Source organism: Homarus americanus, unplaced genomic scaffold (assembly GCF_018991925.1).
Source record: "Homarus americanus isolate GMGI-L3 unplaced genomic scaffold, GMGI_Hamer_2.0 scaffold14467, whole genome shotgun sequence".
Taxonomy (NCBI): domain Eukaryota; kingdom Metazoa; phylum Arthropoda; class Malacostraca; order Decapoda; family Nephropidae; genus Homarus; species Homarus americanus.
The window spans coordinates 6,228,257-6,245,507 of NW_024733734.1; the positions used below are offsets into that span (position 1 = coordinate 6,228,257).

A 17,251-nucleotide genomic window follows, 5' to 3' on the forward strand; every position below is an offset into this window, starting at 1 on the left:
CACACCTGGCGGCCTCGTACGCTCGACATTTTGTAACTACGTCTTGAAGGGAGGAAGTGGGGTCAAGTGAAATGAGACGCTGAACTAGCTCTTCATCTCGAATACCCGTTAAAATAATTGTCTTGAGTTGTGTCTCTTCACAGACTTCAGAATTTCCGGGACAAACATCAACTTCCTCTGAACATCTCTTGAGTCTTACGAAAAATGCATCAAAAGATTCTCCATCAAGCTGCTTACATTGGAGGAGTTCTCTTCTTCTAAGTGCTTCGTTGCGCTGTCCCTTATCATGTTCCTGTAACTTGTCCAGCACAGCCTCTACAGTCAGAGTTGTCGTAGGAGGCACTTGAAGTGTGTGCTCGAGAGTACATTGTGTCTCTAAGGACAAGCACATACGAAGCTGTATCATCTGTTTAGGCTGTGGTAAACTTGACAGGTCAACCATTGTTGCATAGTCTTGCCAACGTCGACGCCATTCCCGAAATATCTGATAAGAAGCGTCAGACTTCAGAGAGGGAGGCGTTTGTGCTGCAGCCTCTTGAGGAATTGTTGAACCGACTCTGGGAAATGAGATATCAGTGCCTCTAGTCGTATCAACATTAATAGTAGCAGAAGAATCTTGTACAGTAGATCGTTGTGGGGAGGCTAACAGGGAAATCAAGACTTCAAATCTGGCTTGATCCTCTCTTCTTCTCAGGTCATCCTCACTTCTACGTATATCTTCTAGTTCTCTGCGACTTTGTTCATCTTCGTGGCGTTGTCTTTCAGACTTTCTGTACCGAATTTCTTCCTCTTCTCTCCTTGCAACATAGTCCTGGCGTCGAGAAGTTTCCATCCACTTAATCAGTTGAAGGAGATCTGTGGACGCAGGCACCGCAGGAGAGCTTGCTCGCAACGAACGAGGAGATTCTGTGGGTGATTGGGCGTTGTCACTGTGGGGAGCGTGGGGCCTGAGTGTGGGTGGGGAGAGGTCTCCCAGACTTAAACTTGTAATCCCATCGTCCAGGGTATCATTTTGATCCCTGTGAGACATGCTGACAGCTTCTGTACTCTATCTGTGCAAAGACCGGGTCAACCCCTCGTAATCTATGCACAGAATTACAGAAGTCTAAATTATTCTCAAGAATTTAATATAAGGTGGGTCTGTGAGTGCGTGTGTGTGTGAGGCTTGGCGCGCGCAGCCAGACGTAGGAGCAGCTGGGCAGAGTTCATTCCCTGGTCAGTTACCCTATGACCGGCGACGGGAGCGGACGTACTGCTGGGCAAGCTCCCTTAGTCATCTCGCTGCAGTTTGCACAGACAATTCTGATTAAAATACACAACACAGCACTTCACAAAACACTTCACTTCACAGCACAGCAATGTACACAGCATAGCACTTCACAACACTGTAAGTCCAGAGGCTTGTAGTCTAGCTGTAAATCCTTGAAGCTGAAGAAGAGACGCCATTAACACAGTCCGGCGGGAAGGCTGGTCCACCCTGTATCTCACTGAGAAATTTCACTGCGCCATCTATGTTTGTCTTTGGTACCCCCAAAATGTTCTACACTACTGAGGGTATACACAAACACTTGTTATCTTAAAAATAGGTTCTTATTCTCGTACGGGAGATGTACAGGGGAACTAATAAGACAGAGCACTTCCACACCATAAGGACTGGTGGTCTGCACTCTTTGTATCCCTGCGTGCTGGCATGTACAGATGCCAGCATTCACAAGCTGAATACATAAAATGTAAATTTGATAATTCATATACATAACATGGTGCATAATAAATGGAAATATCACATAGGATTAATACATGTTCTGTAATACTTTACTATACATAATTAATAGAGTAATATATGAATACACAGCTTAAGGTACTACTTCGTGTCCATATTATACAATATTTAGCAGAGTTACCATGACACTCGGGGAAGGAATGACCATCATGTCTTAGGTCAAGGTCACGATTAGAGGGTAGTGATGAAATGCTAAACTATATTTTTGCAAAGGCCACTCCGTTGCTGTCACTCGGAATTGAGTATGACGATCATCCAGCTATGAAAAAATGATGAGTTATTAAGTATGTCACCTTCATTGGTGAGTTTTAAGGTGACTAAAGAGACCGATACGGGACCAACAGAGTCGTTCGCAGATGTTGCACCTGTGGATGGTTCCATGTAGTGTGGGAGGAACGATGGCAGCATCTTTCCGGCGTTGGCTCTTATCTGCTTCAGTTTGCAGTCGGGCTAATTCGAAAGTCTTTGACACCTTCTTGTGTGGTGATCATCCAAGCATTACGGTGTGGAATGATCGTCTCCCAGGTGAGGGGGTCGATTTGGCACTTTTTCAGGTTTGTCTTAAGACTATCCTTATACCTTTTCTATTGCCCACCAGGGTTACGTTCACTATTCGTTAGATGACTGTAAAGTAGCTGCTTTGGCAGTCTATCGTCGTCCATGTGAGTAACATGGCCAGTCCAGCGTAGTTGTTCATGGATAAAGATAGAGGCTATCATTATCCATGAACAACTGCAGTTGGAGTCAGCGAGAATACTGGCATTTATTCTCTTGTCTTCCAAGCGAACTCGGAGGCTGGAACGTAGACTACGTTGGTGAAAGTTTTCAAGTGCCTTGAAGTGCCTCCTGTATGTAACCCATGTCTCACTGCCATATAGCAGGGTGGGGAGGACCACTGCTTGATATACTGTACGTGCAGCTTTGTACATAATTCCAGCTCCCTTCAGCTGAAGACATGGGTACGGAGTCTGCCAAAGGCTTGAGAGGCACATCTGATCCGATGTTGAATCTCTTCATCGATGTCCTCGGTAGTGGACAGGTGGGAGCCGAGATACTGAAAGTTGGTAACATTAGAGAGGGTAGTACCATTAAGCTGGGTGGACGATGGAGGTGTGGCTGAACCAGTGGCAGGCTGAAAGAGAATCTAAGTCTTACGCACATTCACCTGAAGGCCGAAGTGTGCATACGCATCTGCACAGGTGTTCAGGATCTCCTGTTGGTCGCGTTCAGTGTAAACGACAAGGGTGAGGTCGTCTGTATACTGAAGTTCAGTAATGGAAGCTGCCGACACCTTCGTTCCTGCCTGGCGTCGTCTTATTTTGAAAAGATCCTTCAGCCGGTACTCTATGTCCACCCCGCCGACTAAATTGGCACTAGCACGAGTAAGAAAGACAGCAAAGAAAATGGAAAAGAGAGTTGGCGCCAGTACACATCCTTGTTTTACCCCCGTTTGGATGAGGATGAACTCAGACTGGGTGCCATTGTGCAGGACACTGTCGTTCATGCCGTCGTGTAGTTGCCTCACAATGGCGATGAATTTTGGGGGCCAGCCAAACCGGCTGATATAAGAACGACAGCCTTAAGAAATCTACAAGAGAAAGACGAGGTATAGGTGTTAGAAATAAGGTTCGACGTCCATTTAAGCTGCCTTTCAGCAAAGCCAGGTTTACAGATTTCGCACGGGATTCGAAAATCCTTCTTTGACAGTAAAGATTTCTCTGCTTAAATATGTACTTGGAAAAGAGGTCTATGTCACCAAGGGAGAATCAGTAGTGTCCATTGGACCCGGCAGCCTATGGGATTGTGTAATCGTGACGGAGCTGACTCGAGGATATGCCTTCACGTTCACGATGCCCTGAGTAAAGGTTCTTGTGCTCACTGTTGACACTGATTTCATCGTCACCCTGATTGGCAATTTCTTCAGCTTCAAGCTAGTGTACCCGCATTTGAACGTTTGGGTTGCAATTGGTACTGGCAACAATTTCTGGTACTTCAGCATCAACACAATATGCAACAACCTTGGAGAAGCAAAATGTCGAACTCTGCCAGTATTTCACTCATTGACTGGTTCTGATACAACGACGCAATTTCATGGAAAGGGTAAAAATAGGGCCTGGGAAGTATAGAATTTATGCCAAGGTGCTACCGAGGCATTCCATTTCATGACCAAAAGTCCATTTCAGATCCCAGAGCTGCAAACACCCACGTTTGCAACACTGGCAAGATTCTTATGTGTTCTTTATGACAAGTCCGAAAATTTAGAACAGCGTGAATGAACTAAGGCAGGATTTCATCTCAAATTCAACTCAATTAAGGGGAAACCTGCCACCTACCCAAGCTACATGACTATAACACTACAACCGGGCTCAGTACCAAGTCCGAAGATTATGGTTGGAGAAAGGACGGTGATTCTTGGGACCCTGTCTGGACACTTACCAGAGGCAGCGAAGTCCTGTAGGGAATTCATCAAATGTAGCTGCAAAGCCCAGCCATTCGGTGTACAACAATGTGCATATGTGGAGGAGTCATGTAAAATAGAAATGGTTATTGCATGTACAATGAAAGACAAAAGTCGTGTCGTGAAATTTGGTGAAAACATATACCGAAGGGGTAAACTTTTGGTGCGCTCTGCCTTGTGGTAGGGCTCTCATAATGTTTCACGAGTTATATTTAATCTTCGGACAAAATCGCGACACGACTTTTGTCTTTGAGTGTACATTCATCAAACAAAACAAAAATCTGTACCCTTACGGTGTTATACAATATGACACCGGACCAAGAATTCTGAATAACACGGGTTTTATATGTATGCATATTAATTTCCCCGTAATAATTATACGTGATATACAGAATACATGGCATTAGTTACACTATGCATCACACAATCAGAAGTACCAACCTTACCAAATGAACATGTCCTCAGTCAGTGATCGTTATGAAGGCCGTCAGATCCATACAGGGCGCAGAAACTTTTGTTGTTGACTGTACATCATTACTTTAACCGCAGAAAAATATGTACACAATCTCTCCAGTGTTCCATAGTTTTTTAAAGACCCGTTATTTATTCGAGTGTTTCTTAGATACTATTGCTCTATGCTATTTTCTCAATTATCATCATTACACGTTATGTAAAATAATTGTTGGGTCGATATTTTTACTGTTCTTCATGCAAAATTAATTAATTCTGTTTTGTTAGTTTTTTAATACAATATTATTTTATTTTATTATTATAACTGCACTAAAACATACCGCAAATATATCCAGGTGGGAGATGAAGAACCAAATCAGTGTTCAGTGTTGTGGAAATTACCGCTAATTTAGTAACGAGTAACTTCATCTATATTTTTTTGGATATACAGAAATATCGTGTTTTAAATGTACAGTGTGACGGCATGAAGTAATAAAAAAAAAAAAATCACTGGCCTTTGTAAACAAATGTAATTTAGGATTTCATCACTACTTATAAGAATACTCTCTAATCATGACGACCAAACAAATGGTGGCCATTCCTTCTCCAAGTGTAACGGGGACTCTGCTAAATACAAACTGTGCTAAAAGTAGTTATGGTACCAAAGGTGATGCTTTTGTTATCTAAAAGAATAAACATTTAAAAATTTAGCCGTGTTTGATGCTCATGACCTTGACCCAGTTTTTCTAGGTCATTCTGGTGCCCGATTACGTGGCACTCCTTCTAAATCTTAAGGATTATGTGTCCCAAATTCTATGCTTCCTTCCATTGTGTAACACTTTTGTCCCACTACTGTGTGTGTGGAAGTCAGCATGCTCTTAGCAAAATAATGGTGTTGCAATGGTAATATAATTTGTTTTGTTTACCTTCACAGAACAACCCTCCGGACCTGTGTCAATGCGTGTTCGTCATCGAGCAGGCCCTGTCGGTGCGTGCCCTGCAGGAGCTGGTCACCGCTGCAACTAGTGAGGAGGTAAGGTGGCATTAGCCTCCCTCTGCGCCTTCGCCACATCTTAGCTTGTTCAGTGATCAAGACTAGTGTCAGTGATGTGTTAGCTGTAAGGTTACAAGACGCCAGCCATCCAGCCATCCAGCCAACCACCCAGCCAGCCAGCTAGCAGCCTCATTGCTTGGGGGTTACACTTGGGCCCACTGACCAAGTGGGACCTTTAGTCACAAGTTGGAACTCCGTGATGAAAGTGTTTGCTTATTTTCTATACTAATTTCTGTTCTACTAAAGTTTAATATTTCTCACTCTGAAGTAAAATACAACGAAGTTTAGGAAAGGAGATTTTTTGCTCAATCTTCTCCTGTAATTAAGTGTGAAGAGCAGTTAATGAGAGGTGCAGCGACATTCCTCCTTCACTGTACTGTACCTGTGTCATTATGTTTCTTCTTTATCTCACTTTTATTTCTAATGTAACTTTATCTCTTTTGCCTAATCTGTTGGTTTAAAACGCTCGTAATAATTTTCTCTTATTATGAAAATGCCATTAAAATGTACACTAAAATAACCCAATTAAATAGAACTAATACACTCGACTTGTTTCCTCTCCCCAGGACAAGTGTAACAGTAGCGTTGATCGAGTACTTTCCTCAGCACAAAAACATGTCGGGAGATACACGCCAGGTAGTTCACTGGAGAGAAAAGCGCCAACACTGCACTTTGTCACGATCAAATAATGCTATAAGAATGTACCTTGACCATTCCATGAGCATAGTTGGCTGTAGTAGTCACTCTGAATACGAGTTCAACTCCTCCATTCTCTGGGTATAGTGGCGGAGTGGTTATCGTCCTGGGTTGGATTGCCTCATTAACGATTGATATCCGATGTGAGTTAGGGTAATACTATAACCATAACCCCACTGGCTTGTCATCAAAACCCAACTGTCTCGTATATATCCAGACCACAGTGGGGTATATACTTGTGTGTGGTGTGTGACGTCAAACCAACGACGTCACAAACGCCCCTGAGTTGACTGGTAGACCCAAGGAGGTTTAATATAGAGTGTATTAGGTGTAACTAGCGAGAGTATTGGTCACATTGTCAGGCCACACTCTCATGTCTACCACTACTAACAGAATACCACAATAAAAAAACAAAAACCAAAACAAGTAGACGTTTAGTGGCTGGATACTTTGGGTATGATTGGTGTGTTTTTAGATGCTGTGTGTTCTTAAATGTTTAATAGTTAATACGTCCATATATGGTATGTGTGGGTATGACCGGTGGGTAAACACAGTCTATCATTATTAGTAGTACCTTCGATCATATAATACGTCTGGATGTGTGATATTTTTCTCAATAGATTATAATGTGTATATCATGATATATCCTTCAACGACTATTTCACAAACCAGCAGTGAGTGAGTGAGTGAGTGAGTGAGTCAGTGAGTCAGTCAGTCAGTCAGTCACATGAATAAAAAAGAGTCAGTTTGATTTAGACGCGAAAAAAAAACGTAGGAGGTAACAGCACAACGACTCGATTATAACCTGAGAAACAAATAAGGAGAATTATTCATTGACCACAGCTTGATTGCGCAGCTCTGTAAGCTTGTAGCAATCGACTTTCCGGTGGTTAAAGCTGAAGATTAAGAGATGGGGTATTGCGCATGTTTCTCTCTCTCTCCTTCTCTCTTTTTCTGAGTTATGACGGATTAAAACTTACCCACACACACACACACACACACACACACACACACACACACACACACACACACACACACTAGTAAACATTGGACCTGGGGCAAACTTGGAACTGATCAGAGACGGACCTGGGATGGACCTGAGATGGACTTAGGATGGACCTGGGATAAATTTGGGGCGGAGTTGAGATGCCCTGGGATGGACCTGGTTGTGTCGAGTATTTTACAGTGTTAAAACTTCAGCGTCAGTTTATTAATGACGGAGGGAAGTAAATTAATAATAAAGGAAATGATACGAGAGAGACAGATACTTACAAGGAGACACTTTAGAAGAGAGAGAGAGAGAGTGTGCATCATAGGCCAGGTGGTGGTGCAGGTGACCATCATCACACATTGCCAGCTGTAGACTCACCTGGTGTTGGCCATCTGCCAAGACCCGCAACATGGGGGAGGGAGGGAGCAATACACCACCTGCTTATACAGCTCCAGTGTGGGTGGTGACGGCACAATGGCAAGGGCCTATACATTAGCAACTCTAGAGAGAGAGAGAGAGAGAGAGAGAGAGAGAGAGAGAAAGAGAGAGAGATCAACATTTAATATATTTTTCTCTCGTTAACCAAACTCTCTCAATAAGAAGTCCTCGCGCTGCTCACTCAGACCAACGTGTTAAATGTAGGCAACAAGTCTTTTGCTTATAAACGTGTAAAATTGGGGGTGTTTAGCGCGGTGCTGCAGGAGAGGAGCGCCTCATGAGCACCACTATACTGAGGAACTTGTTAGAGCCAGACAGTGCTCACAGGAAGTCCGTGACGGTGGTTGACTTTTCTAGTGTGAGATGAACTACTGTACTGGTCCACATGATTTTATCCTGAGGAAATTACAAATTAAGATTTAAAACAACTGACGTTTTGGTTAAATAGGGATAAGTAATATTTTTTTACTTTAAGTTAATATAAATTAATTCAAATATTATAAGGGGAACATTCTGTTTCAGACGTTGTTTATCATTATAACATAACCAAACAATATACAGTATACCTTAATTAGATAAGGTAAGGTTAAGTAAGGATTGGATAAATAAAGTTAATTGTGTCAGGTAACTTAGGTTAGTAATAATGCTTTTTGTTTACAGTTTGTATTACTGTTATCTTCATGGTCGTCCATATAAAGACATCAATTTTAATTTTCGAGGAAAATAGTTAGAAATTATCGTTACATTACAATTATCCATTAATAGGCATAAAGTTACTTAAATATTTATACATATAAACATAAAGGCATAAATGCGTAAGTTTTTATTGGAGTAATTATTTTATGAAGTATTTATTAAGTCTTGGTACTTGGGACCCTGTTAGTCTACCTGGCGAACCAGGTGTGTGTGGTGGTACTGTGGTGCTCCAGGTGCGTGTGGTGGTACTGTGGTGCTCCAGGTGCGTGTGGTGGTACTGTGGTGCTCCAGGTGTGTGTGGTGGTACTGTGGTGCTTAAGGTGCGTGTGGTGGTACTGTGGTGCTCCAGGTGCGTGTGGTGGTACTGTGGTGCTCCAGGTGTGTGTGGTGGTACTGTGGTGCTTAAGGTGCGTGTGGTGGTACTGTGGTGCTCCAGGTGTGGTGTGGTGGTACTGTGGTGCTCCAGGTGTGTAAGTTGCTCCAGGTGTGTGTGGTGGCACCTGTGGTGCCCAGGTGTGTGTGTTGGTATGTGGTGCCCAGGTGTGTGGTGGTGCCCAGGGTGTGTGTGTGGTGGTCCAGGTGTGTGTGTGTAATGCTGTGTGCTCCAGGTGTGTGTGTGGTACTGTTCCTTTTCCTTGGTGGTGTTCCTAGGGTGGTGCCTTGGTGGCGTTCCTAGGTGGAGTTCCTAGGAGAGTGTTCCTAGGTGGTGTTCCTAGGTGGTGTTCAGGTTGGTGTTCGTGTTGGTGTTCCTAGGTGGTGATCCTTTCAGTGGTGTTCCTAGGTGGTGTTTCCTTGGTGGTGTCCTTGGTGGTGTTCCTTGGTGTTCCCAGGTGGTGTTCTTGTGGTGTTCTTGGGTGGTGTTCCTCGTTCCTTGGTGGTGCCCCGAGGAGGTTCCGTGGTGGTGTTCCTTGGTGGGTGCCCTTGGTGGTTTTCCAGGTGGTGTTGCTGGTGTTCAAGTGGCGTTCCTAGGGTGGTGTTCCTAGGTGGTGTTCCCAGGAGGTGTTCCTAGGTGGTGTTCCTAGGTGGTGTTCCTTGGTGGTGTTCCATGGTGGTGTTCCTAGGTGGTGTTGCATGGTGGTGTTCCTAGGGTGGTGTCCCTAGGGAGTGTTCCCAGATGGTGCTCCTTGGTGGTGTCCTTTCAGTGGTGTTCCTTGGGTGGTGTTCCCAGATGGCGTTCCTTGGTGCTGTCCCTAGGTGTTGTTCCTGGTAGTGTTCCTAGGGTGGTGTTCTTTGGTGGTGTTCCTAGGTAGTGTTTTGGTGGTGTTCTAGGTAGCGTTCCTTGGTGCTGTGTTCCTAGGTGTTGTTCTTTGGTAGTGTTCCTAGGGTAGTGTTTCCTGGGTGGTGTTCCTAGGTAGCGTTCCTGGTGGTGTTCCTTGATGGTGTTCCTAGGTGTTCCTTGGGTAGTGTTCCTAGGTGGTGTTCCTAGGTGGTGTTCCTAGGTTGGTGTCCTAAGAGATGTTCCTTGGTGTTGTTTCTGGTTTTCCTAGGGTAGTGTTCCTTGGTGGTGTTCCCTGGTGGTTTCCTTGGTGGTGTTCCTAGGTGGTGTTCCTTGGTGTCCTAGGTGGTGTTCCTAGGTGCTGTTTCTAGTTGTTCCTAGGTGGTGTTCTAGGGTGGTGTTCCTTGGTGGTGTCCCTAGGAGGTGTTCCGTGGTGGTGTTCCTAGTGGTGTTCCTTGGTGGTTTTCCTAGGTGGTGTTGCTAGGAGGTGTTCCTAAGAGGTGTTCCTTGGTGTTGTTCCTGGGTGGTTTTCCAAGGGTAGTGTTCCTAGGTGGTGTTCCTAGGAGGTGTTCCTAATGGTGTTTCCTTGGTGGTGTTCCTTCGGTGGTGTTCCTAGGTGGTGTTGCATGGTGGTGTTCCTAGGGTGGTGTCCCAGGAGGTGTTCCTAGATGGTGTTCCTTGGTGGTGTTCCTTCAGTGGTGTTCTTGGGTGGTGTTCCTTGGTGTTCCCAGATGGCGTTCCTTGGTGCTTGGTGCTTGCAGTGTTCCTAGGTGGTGTTCCTGGTGTGTTCCTGGTGTTCCTAAGAGATGTTCCTGGTGTTGTTCCTGGGTGGTTTTCCTAGGGTAGTGTTCCTGGTGGTGTTCCTTGGTGGTGTTCCCTGTGGTGTTCCTAGGTGCTGTTTCTAGTTGTTCCTAGGTGGTGTTCCTGGTGGTGTTCTGGTGGTGTTCCTGGTGGTGTTCCTAGGTGGTGTTGGTGTTCTTGGGTGGTGTTCCTAGGTGGTGTTCCTAGGTGGTGTTCCTAGGTGGTGTTCTTTGGGTGGTGTTCCTATGTGGTGTTCCTAGGTGGTGTTCCTAGGTGGTGTTCCTATGTTGTATAATTATTGTTTTTGTAGCTCAGCTGGTGTGATCCAGATGGTGTAGCTTAACTGGTGTGATGTAGACGGTATGATGTGGATGGTTTGACTGAGCTGGTATGATCCCGGTGGTATGAGCATGTGAGTCAGGTATAAGGTCTTCTGCCCCTACCTACTGTACACCTCTACACACGGGTTGGATAATAATATAGTGTACAGTGTGATCTCTTGTGAGTGACAGAATATAGAGAAGTGATCTGTCTACCTGTTCCCTCTGTTTACTTATGGGTTGAATATGAGTCATGTGATGGTGGGTCAGGTCAGTGGGCACTGTATCCTGCGATAGTCGTAACCACTAACCTCACAAGTACCAAGTTTATAAGAGCAACAAACAGGAGTTAAAACACAGTCTCTACTTAAGGCCGCCGTATCGTCGTGCTGTTGAACCTGTCCGTGAATACAGGTACGAGTGTGCCAAGGGCGCTGGACCCGGGCCAGAGATGGGCTCGTCTGTCGCCTCGTCAGGAAATAACTTCTTTATTCTTGTGACACTTTAGAACTTACGCTAAAATGACTAATACCATTAAACTGTTGGAGAAACTTATGTGGCCTCGTAATGAGTGTAAGAGGACGGGAGCAGGCCAGGCTGGTCGACCCTGGACAGCAGAAATGGAAGGCGCCACATCAGGTCTCAGGGTCGCCCACCTAGCTGGCCTCACAAAATTCTCACATTATCATTTTGCTATTTTTCAGGAGAACGAGGCTGTTGTAAGTATACTGATCATAAGCGGGACGCCCTGCCTCGCTCACCGCCTCGCCTCCCTCACCGACATACACGGCATTAACTTAATCCACAGTACCGACTTGTAGCCAAACATAATAGCAGTAGATTGCGACACTTGCTCTGCATTTAGGGTGCCTCGCTTCACCCCTGTCCCCTAGGGAGTAGATGTCGTTGGGAAAAGGTGCCCAGGATCAACACCTACACCCACAGCTCCCCCTGGGGTAGAGACTTGCGGGGTGTCGCCAGCCTCACCCTGGATCAGCGCTCTTGTACTGAATATGCGCATTACAGTATATTTAGACTAAACACAGTTGACATAGAACTTTGATAAAGACACATGCTAAACGGTAGCTCTCTTCACCCCTGATGGTGAAGATAAATATAAAATGTACTCTTAAAATGGTTGATATAGATAGTTTTGATTTAGATGGAGCTGCACTAAATATGTATTTTTGATGCTTTAATGAAGTCGAGGGTAGAAGGACTAATCTTGTCACTGCTTATAACATACTGACAATTTGACGAGGGTAGGTACGTGTTCTCACCACACAAGACAGCCAGAGAAGGTGTTATGTGGACAGTAGGTTGTAGTAGCCAGGGAAGTAGGTCTTCTGTGGGCAGTAGTGGCTAGGAAAGTGGGTGTTCTATGGACGGTAGGAGGTAATAGCCAGGGAAGTAGGTGCTCTGTCGACAGTAGTAGTCAGGAAAGTAGGTGCTCTGTGGACAGTAGTAGTCAGGAAAGTAGGAGTTCTATGGACGGTAGGAGGTAGTAGCAAGGGAAGTAGATGTTATATGACTGGTAGGTAGTAGGTGTTAGATGTTATGTGGACAGTAGGATGAATTAACCATCGACAGTAGGTGTTCTGTGGACGGTAGGTGGTAGTAACCGAGGTAGTGGGCTTTCTTTAGACAGTATTAGACAGTAGAAGGTTGTGGGCGGGGAAGTAGGTGCTCTGTAGACAGTGTCAGACAGTAGAAGGTTATGGGCTGGAAAGTAGGTGCTCTGTAGACAGTGTCAGACATTAGAAGGTTGTGGACGGGGAAGTAGGTGCTCTGTAGACAGTGTCAGACAGTAGAAGGTTGTGGGCTGGAAAGTAGGTGCTCTGTAGACAGTGTCAGACATTAGAAGGTTGTGGACGGGGAAGTAGGTGCTCTGTAGACAGTGTCAGACAGTAGAAGGTTGTGGGCGGGGAAGTAGGTGCTCTGTAGAGTGTCAGACAGTAAAGGGTTGTGGATGAGTTTAGATACTGCAGTATACTGTATCTTTACAAGTAGCAGAGACGAGTGTTCCGTTGTTCCCTGTAAGAGTGTAGCACCTGGAGGTATCACCCTGCTCAGTAGTCAGCGTCTAGTCTTATAGAACTAGGATGCAGGGTGTAAATTATGACCCTGGCCAGGAGAGCGAGTTCGGGCCAGGTCTTGGAGGAAGTAGAGGCGGCGAGGCAAGGTAGGGCTTGAGTGGTGTGTGCCTGCCCGACCCTCAACCCTTCACCATCCTGTAATACAAAGCTTAGTTTCTTCTTCTGCGACTCCAGGCTTTGACGTCCGTTGTTTCAAACACTGTGATAGACACAGTCAGCGAGACGTCGCGCCTCGAAGTCGTCTGAGAGGAGGTCATATCAACAGTATCAGTGTCTCCTGCTGGAGGTCCTTTTCCTTAAGAGTCAAGCCTCCACCCCCCTCCCCTCCCAACTCCCAATAATGGAAACTAAGTTAGGAATATTTGTTTTATTCAAAACTGTTTGATAACATTTGCGAACAAGGAGTATTTGGAACAAATAATGCATAAACAATGTAAACACCAACTCCTCCTCGCCCCCAGAAGTGACCTGGACGCAGATACTGTGACATGACGCTTTGAGACAATGAAAGATTTGGGTTGTGTTTTTCTGAACCTTTTGACACTTTATGAGTGGTTAATGTTGACTACACCTCCATGTAGTTTTATCCATATCTTGTAAATTGAAGGCCAACCACACAGGGTGCACACACAATCAAAATGTTCTCCCTCTACCGGTGGATCACCAGACGCGAGGCTAATGCTGTTGTACGCTGAGCTTGTCTGTTGTAGTCTTGAACCCAGCTTTCCTCTCCCCTGATGAATGCTTGGTTATGAAGAAACACGTCCCTTCCCTTATCTAAAACGTAACACAATAAATATTTTGACGTGACAGTCACTCGGACGATATTCAGTCGTGGCGAAAGAAACTAAGAGGTGATCGTCTTTGAGCAGTTTAACTGACAGATTAGTGTCTTAGTCTAGAACTCCAAGTTGGTTTTAAATCTCGGTCAGGCTGGACACTGTACCACATACTCCTCACTTCAACTAATTATCACCGGGTTCACCTGGAGAAACTAGCCAATGTACCCAAGTAAAATTGGCTCTGTGGTTACAGGACAGCGAAGATAATTAAGATGAGTATCTTACCTTCTTTATGTAAGAAAATATTGTCTCTCTTAGAGTAAAGAGCCGGTGTTTCTTACCTAAAGAGGACTGTTGTGTGATGCTTGGAAGTGCACTGTAAGGACCACCTCTTTATCACCTTTTGTGAATTATGAAGTCACGGTCTCTGTGACTTAAATGAACTTAATATAAACTGATAACATGTGGAGGAACGCCGTAATGCTATCCCTTTTGATGAGTCCCCTGCCCGTATCACAGAAGATGTACCGCGAGGACAACTTACTTACTGACCTACAGAATCTCTCTGCTGACCCACAACAATGCTTCCGGGGTAGAGGGTCTTAACTTCACTGAGTACAACACTGAAGCAGAACATTCTAACAGAGATGGAGACTCAGAAAGAGTTATGCTACTAAAAAGATTACCACATATGCATCTGTAGTTACAACAGGCAGTATAATATTAACTCTGGTAACATACCCTTCTTCTGTGCTTCCCCATAACTTTAGAAAAGCGTTAAGATGTAAATTATTGTAACAAGGAAATGATGACCGGCACTCCCTACAGTAGTGCTGCTATGGGAGCGCATCACCCAGTGGCCCTGACAGGCCGAGGACCACTCCACCACCCAGTCAGGAGCTATCCGCACTCTCCTCCCTCCTCGGGACGTCGCCTTGCTTGTTCCATGACGCCTCCAGCTTATCCCTTCTTTATGTAACATTTTTCTTGTTTTGTTTGAGACATCCACTCCGGAATGTGATGATTTTTCTTTCTCGCTTCTTCCCTTCGTTATGCTTACCTGCTTATCCTTTTTATATTTAAAATAGGTATTATTACACCTTGGTTTCATTTATATTTGACCAGAGCGTGACATGTACAGCGGTGCTTCAGTAACAGCTTCAGTTGAGCTTATATATATTTCACAAGTATTTCCTGTTAGATTGTTCTCAGCTCCTGTAAGACTTGAACTTACCGGGTACCTTCACCAGCACTAACTCACTACTGGCCACACTTCACTCACGCCTCAGCTTTGCGATTGTGATGCCCGATGACCTGGGTGATGCCAGGGGCTCACCAGGTCTCCCTCATACCCCACTGTTGCATCATTATTGCCCTCTTTCATATGACCGTCCCTTCCTCTCCCTCACACCTCAACTCAGGAAGGATCTACCACAATGCACTACCATCCTACACACCACCACCACCACCACCACCTCCACCACCACCACCACCACTTTCATAACACCACCAATTCTACTACCACCACCACCAACACTACTACCACCACCACCACCACTGCCACCCATAACATCACCACTACCACCGTAGACCAACAAAATAAATTTCCCGTAAGTGGATTTTGACCCTCGAACTTGTTGCACTCTCCGTAGACAATTGTTTTTTCCCTTCCTCTTCTACTTCTGTCTTCTCGTTGATCGACTCTTCACTCTGTGGAGATAAAGTTCATTCATGGCATTGTTCAGATAATCTTATTTCATTTGTGACATTTTCATCTAGACAAAGTTTTAATTCAGACACGTTTTAAGGTTTAGAGATATGGGTTTTATATCTTGCACCCTCCCAGGACCCTTTCTAGCCACATTGTCTCTTAACGTAAAGTCAATGAAATATTTTCTTGAAAGTGTTAGTACAATGTGGTAAGTATTCAAGGTATATGGTATAAGGTTGTAGTGATAGAGAGTGGGGGAGGGATGGTTTTGGATGGGAGAGTGTAGGTGGGAGGTGTTGGGTGTGTAGGTACTGTAGATGGGTGGAGGTGTGTAGCTAGGAGAGTTAGTGTTGGGGGATGTAGGTCTAGTTGTAGGTTATGGGTGTTAGTTTTGGATGGGTGAGTGGAGGTGTAGCCAGAAGGGTAAGTATTACATAGGAGAGTGTATGGGTGTAGGTGGGAGGGTGTCAATGGGGAAGTGAGTGTGTGTGTGTGTGTGTGTGTGTGTGTGTGTGTGTGTGTGTGTGTGTGTAGATGGGAGATGTTAGTCTTGGGTGGGAGGGTGTACAGTATATGGGTGTTAGGGTGTATCCAGGAGTGTTACGTATCAGAAGTTAGGGGGGGTGTATGGGTGAAGGTGGGTGGGAGGGAGAGAGGGAGTGTTAGGGTAAACCTATACTTGTTACATTTCACCTCACCTGTGTCTCCCCCCTCCCCCCAGGGTAAGGGCACAGGCTCCGGTCATCGTACTCTCCTCTATGGCAACGCTGTGCTGTTACGTCATATGAACTCCATGATGGTAAGTGCTCACCCCGCAACCTCTTGTGTGTCTATGTGTGTCTTTGGAATGTTTACTTAATGCCTTGATGACGATGACTTAAACTCTTCCGGATGATGATAACCTATTGGTGATGACTTAACTCCTTGATGATGACTTAACTCCTTGATGATGACTTAACTCTTTGATGATGACTTAACTCCTTGATGTTGACTTAACTCTTTGATGATGACTTTACTTCTTTATGTTGACTTAACTCCTTGATGATAACTTAACTCTTTGATGATGACTTGACTCTTTGATGATGACTTGACTCTTTGATGATGACTTGACTCTTTGATGATGACTTGACTCTTTGATGATGACCTGACTCTCTGATGATGACTTGACTCTTTGATGATGACTTGACTCCTTGATGATGACTTAACTCTTTGAATGTGACTTAACTCCTTGATGATGACTTAACTCTTTGATGATGACTTAACTCCTTGATGATGACTTAACTCTTTGAATGTGACTTAACTCCTTGATGATGACTTAACTCTTTGATGATGACTTAACTCTTTGATGATGACTTAACTCCTTGATAATCACTTAACTCCTTGACGATGACTTAACTCCTTGATGATGACTTAACTCTTTGATGATGACTTAACTCTTTGATGATGACTTAACTCCTTGATGATGACTTAACTCTTTGATGATGACTTAACTCTTTGATGATGACTTAACTCTTTGATGATGACTTAACTCTTTGATGATGACTTAACTCCTTGATGATGACTTAACTCTTTGATGATGACTTAACTCCTTGATGAAGACTTAACTCTTTGATGATGACTTAACTCCTTGATGATGACTTAACTCCTTGATGATGACTCGACTCCTTGATGATGACTTAACTCTTTGATGATGACTTGACTCCTTGATGGTGACTTAAATTCTTGATGGTGACTAGACTCCTTGATGATGACTTGACTCCTT

At 44.6% G+C, this 17,251-nt stretch overlaps 1 protein-coding gene across 1 annotated transcript in view; it reads left to right on the top strand.

The window, feature by feature from the left end:
* The window catches only part of LOC121869888 (ryanodine receptor-like), a gene marked incomplete at its 3' end in the record, with an annotated part of 40,535 nt that overhangs the window by 15,861 nt on the left and 7,423 nt on the right, over positions 1–17,251 (top strand). Inside the window, 3 exon segments of the mRNA XM_042371454.1 lie at positions 5,623–5,721; positions 11,605–11,619; positions 16,211–16,288. Coding sequence (XP_042227388.1) covers positions 5,623–5,721; positions 11,605–11,619; positions 16,211–16,288 — 192 coding nt within the window.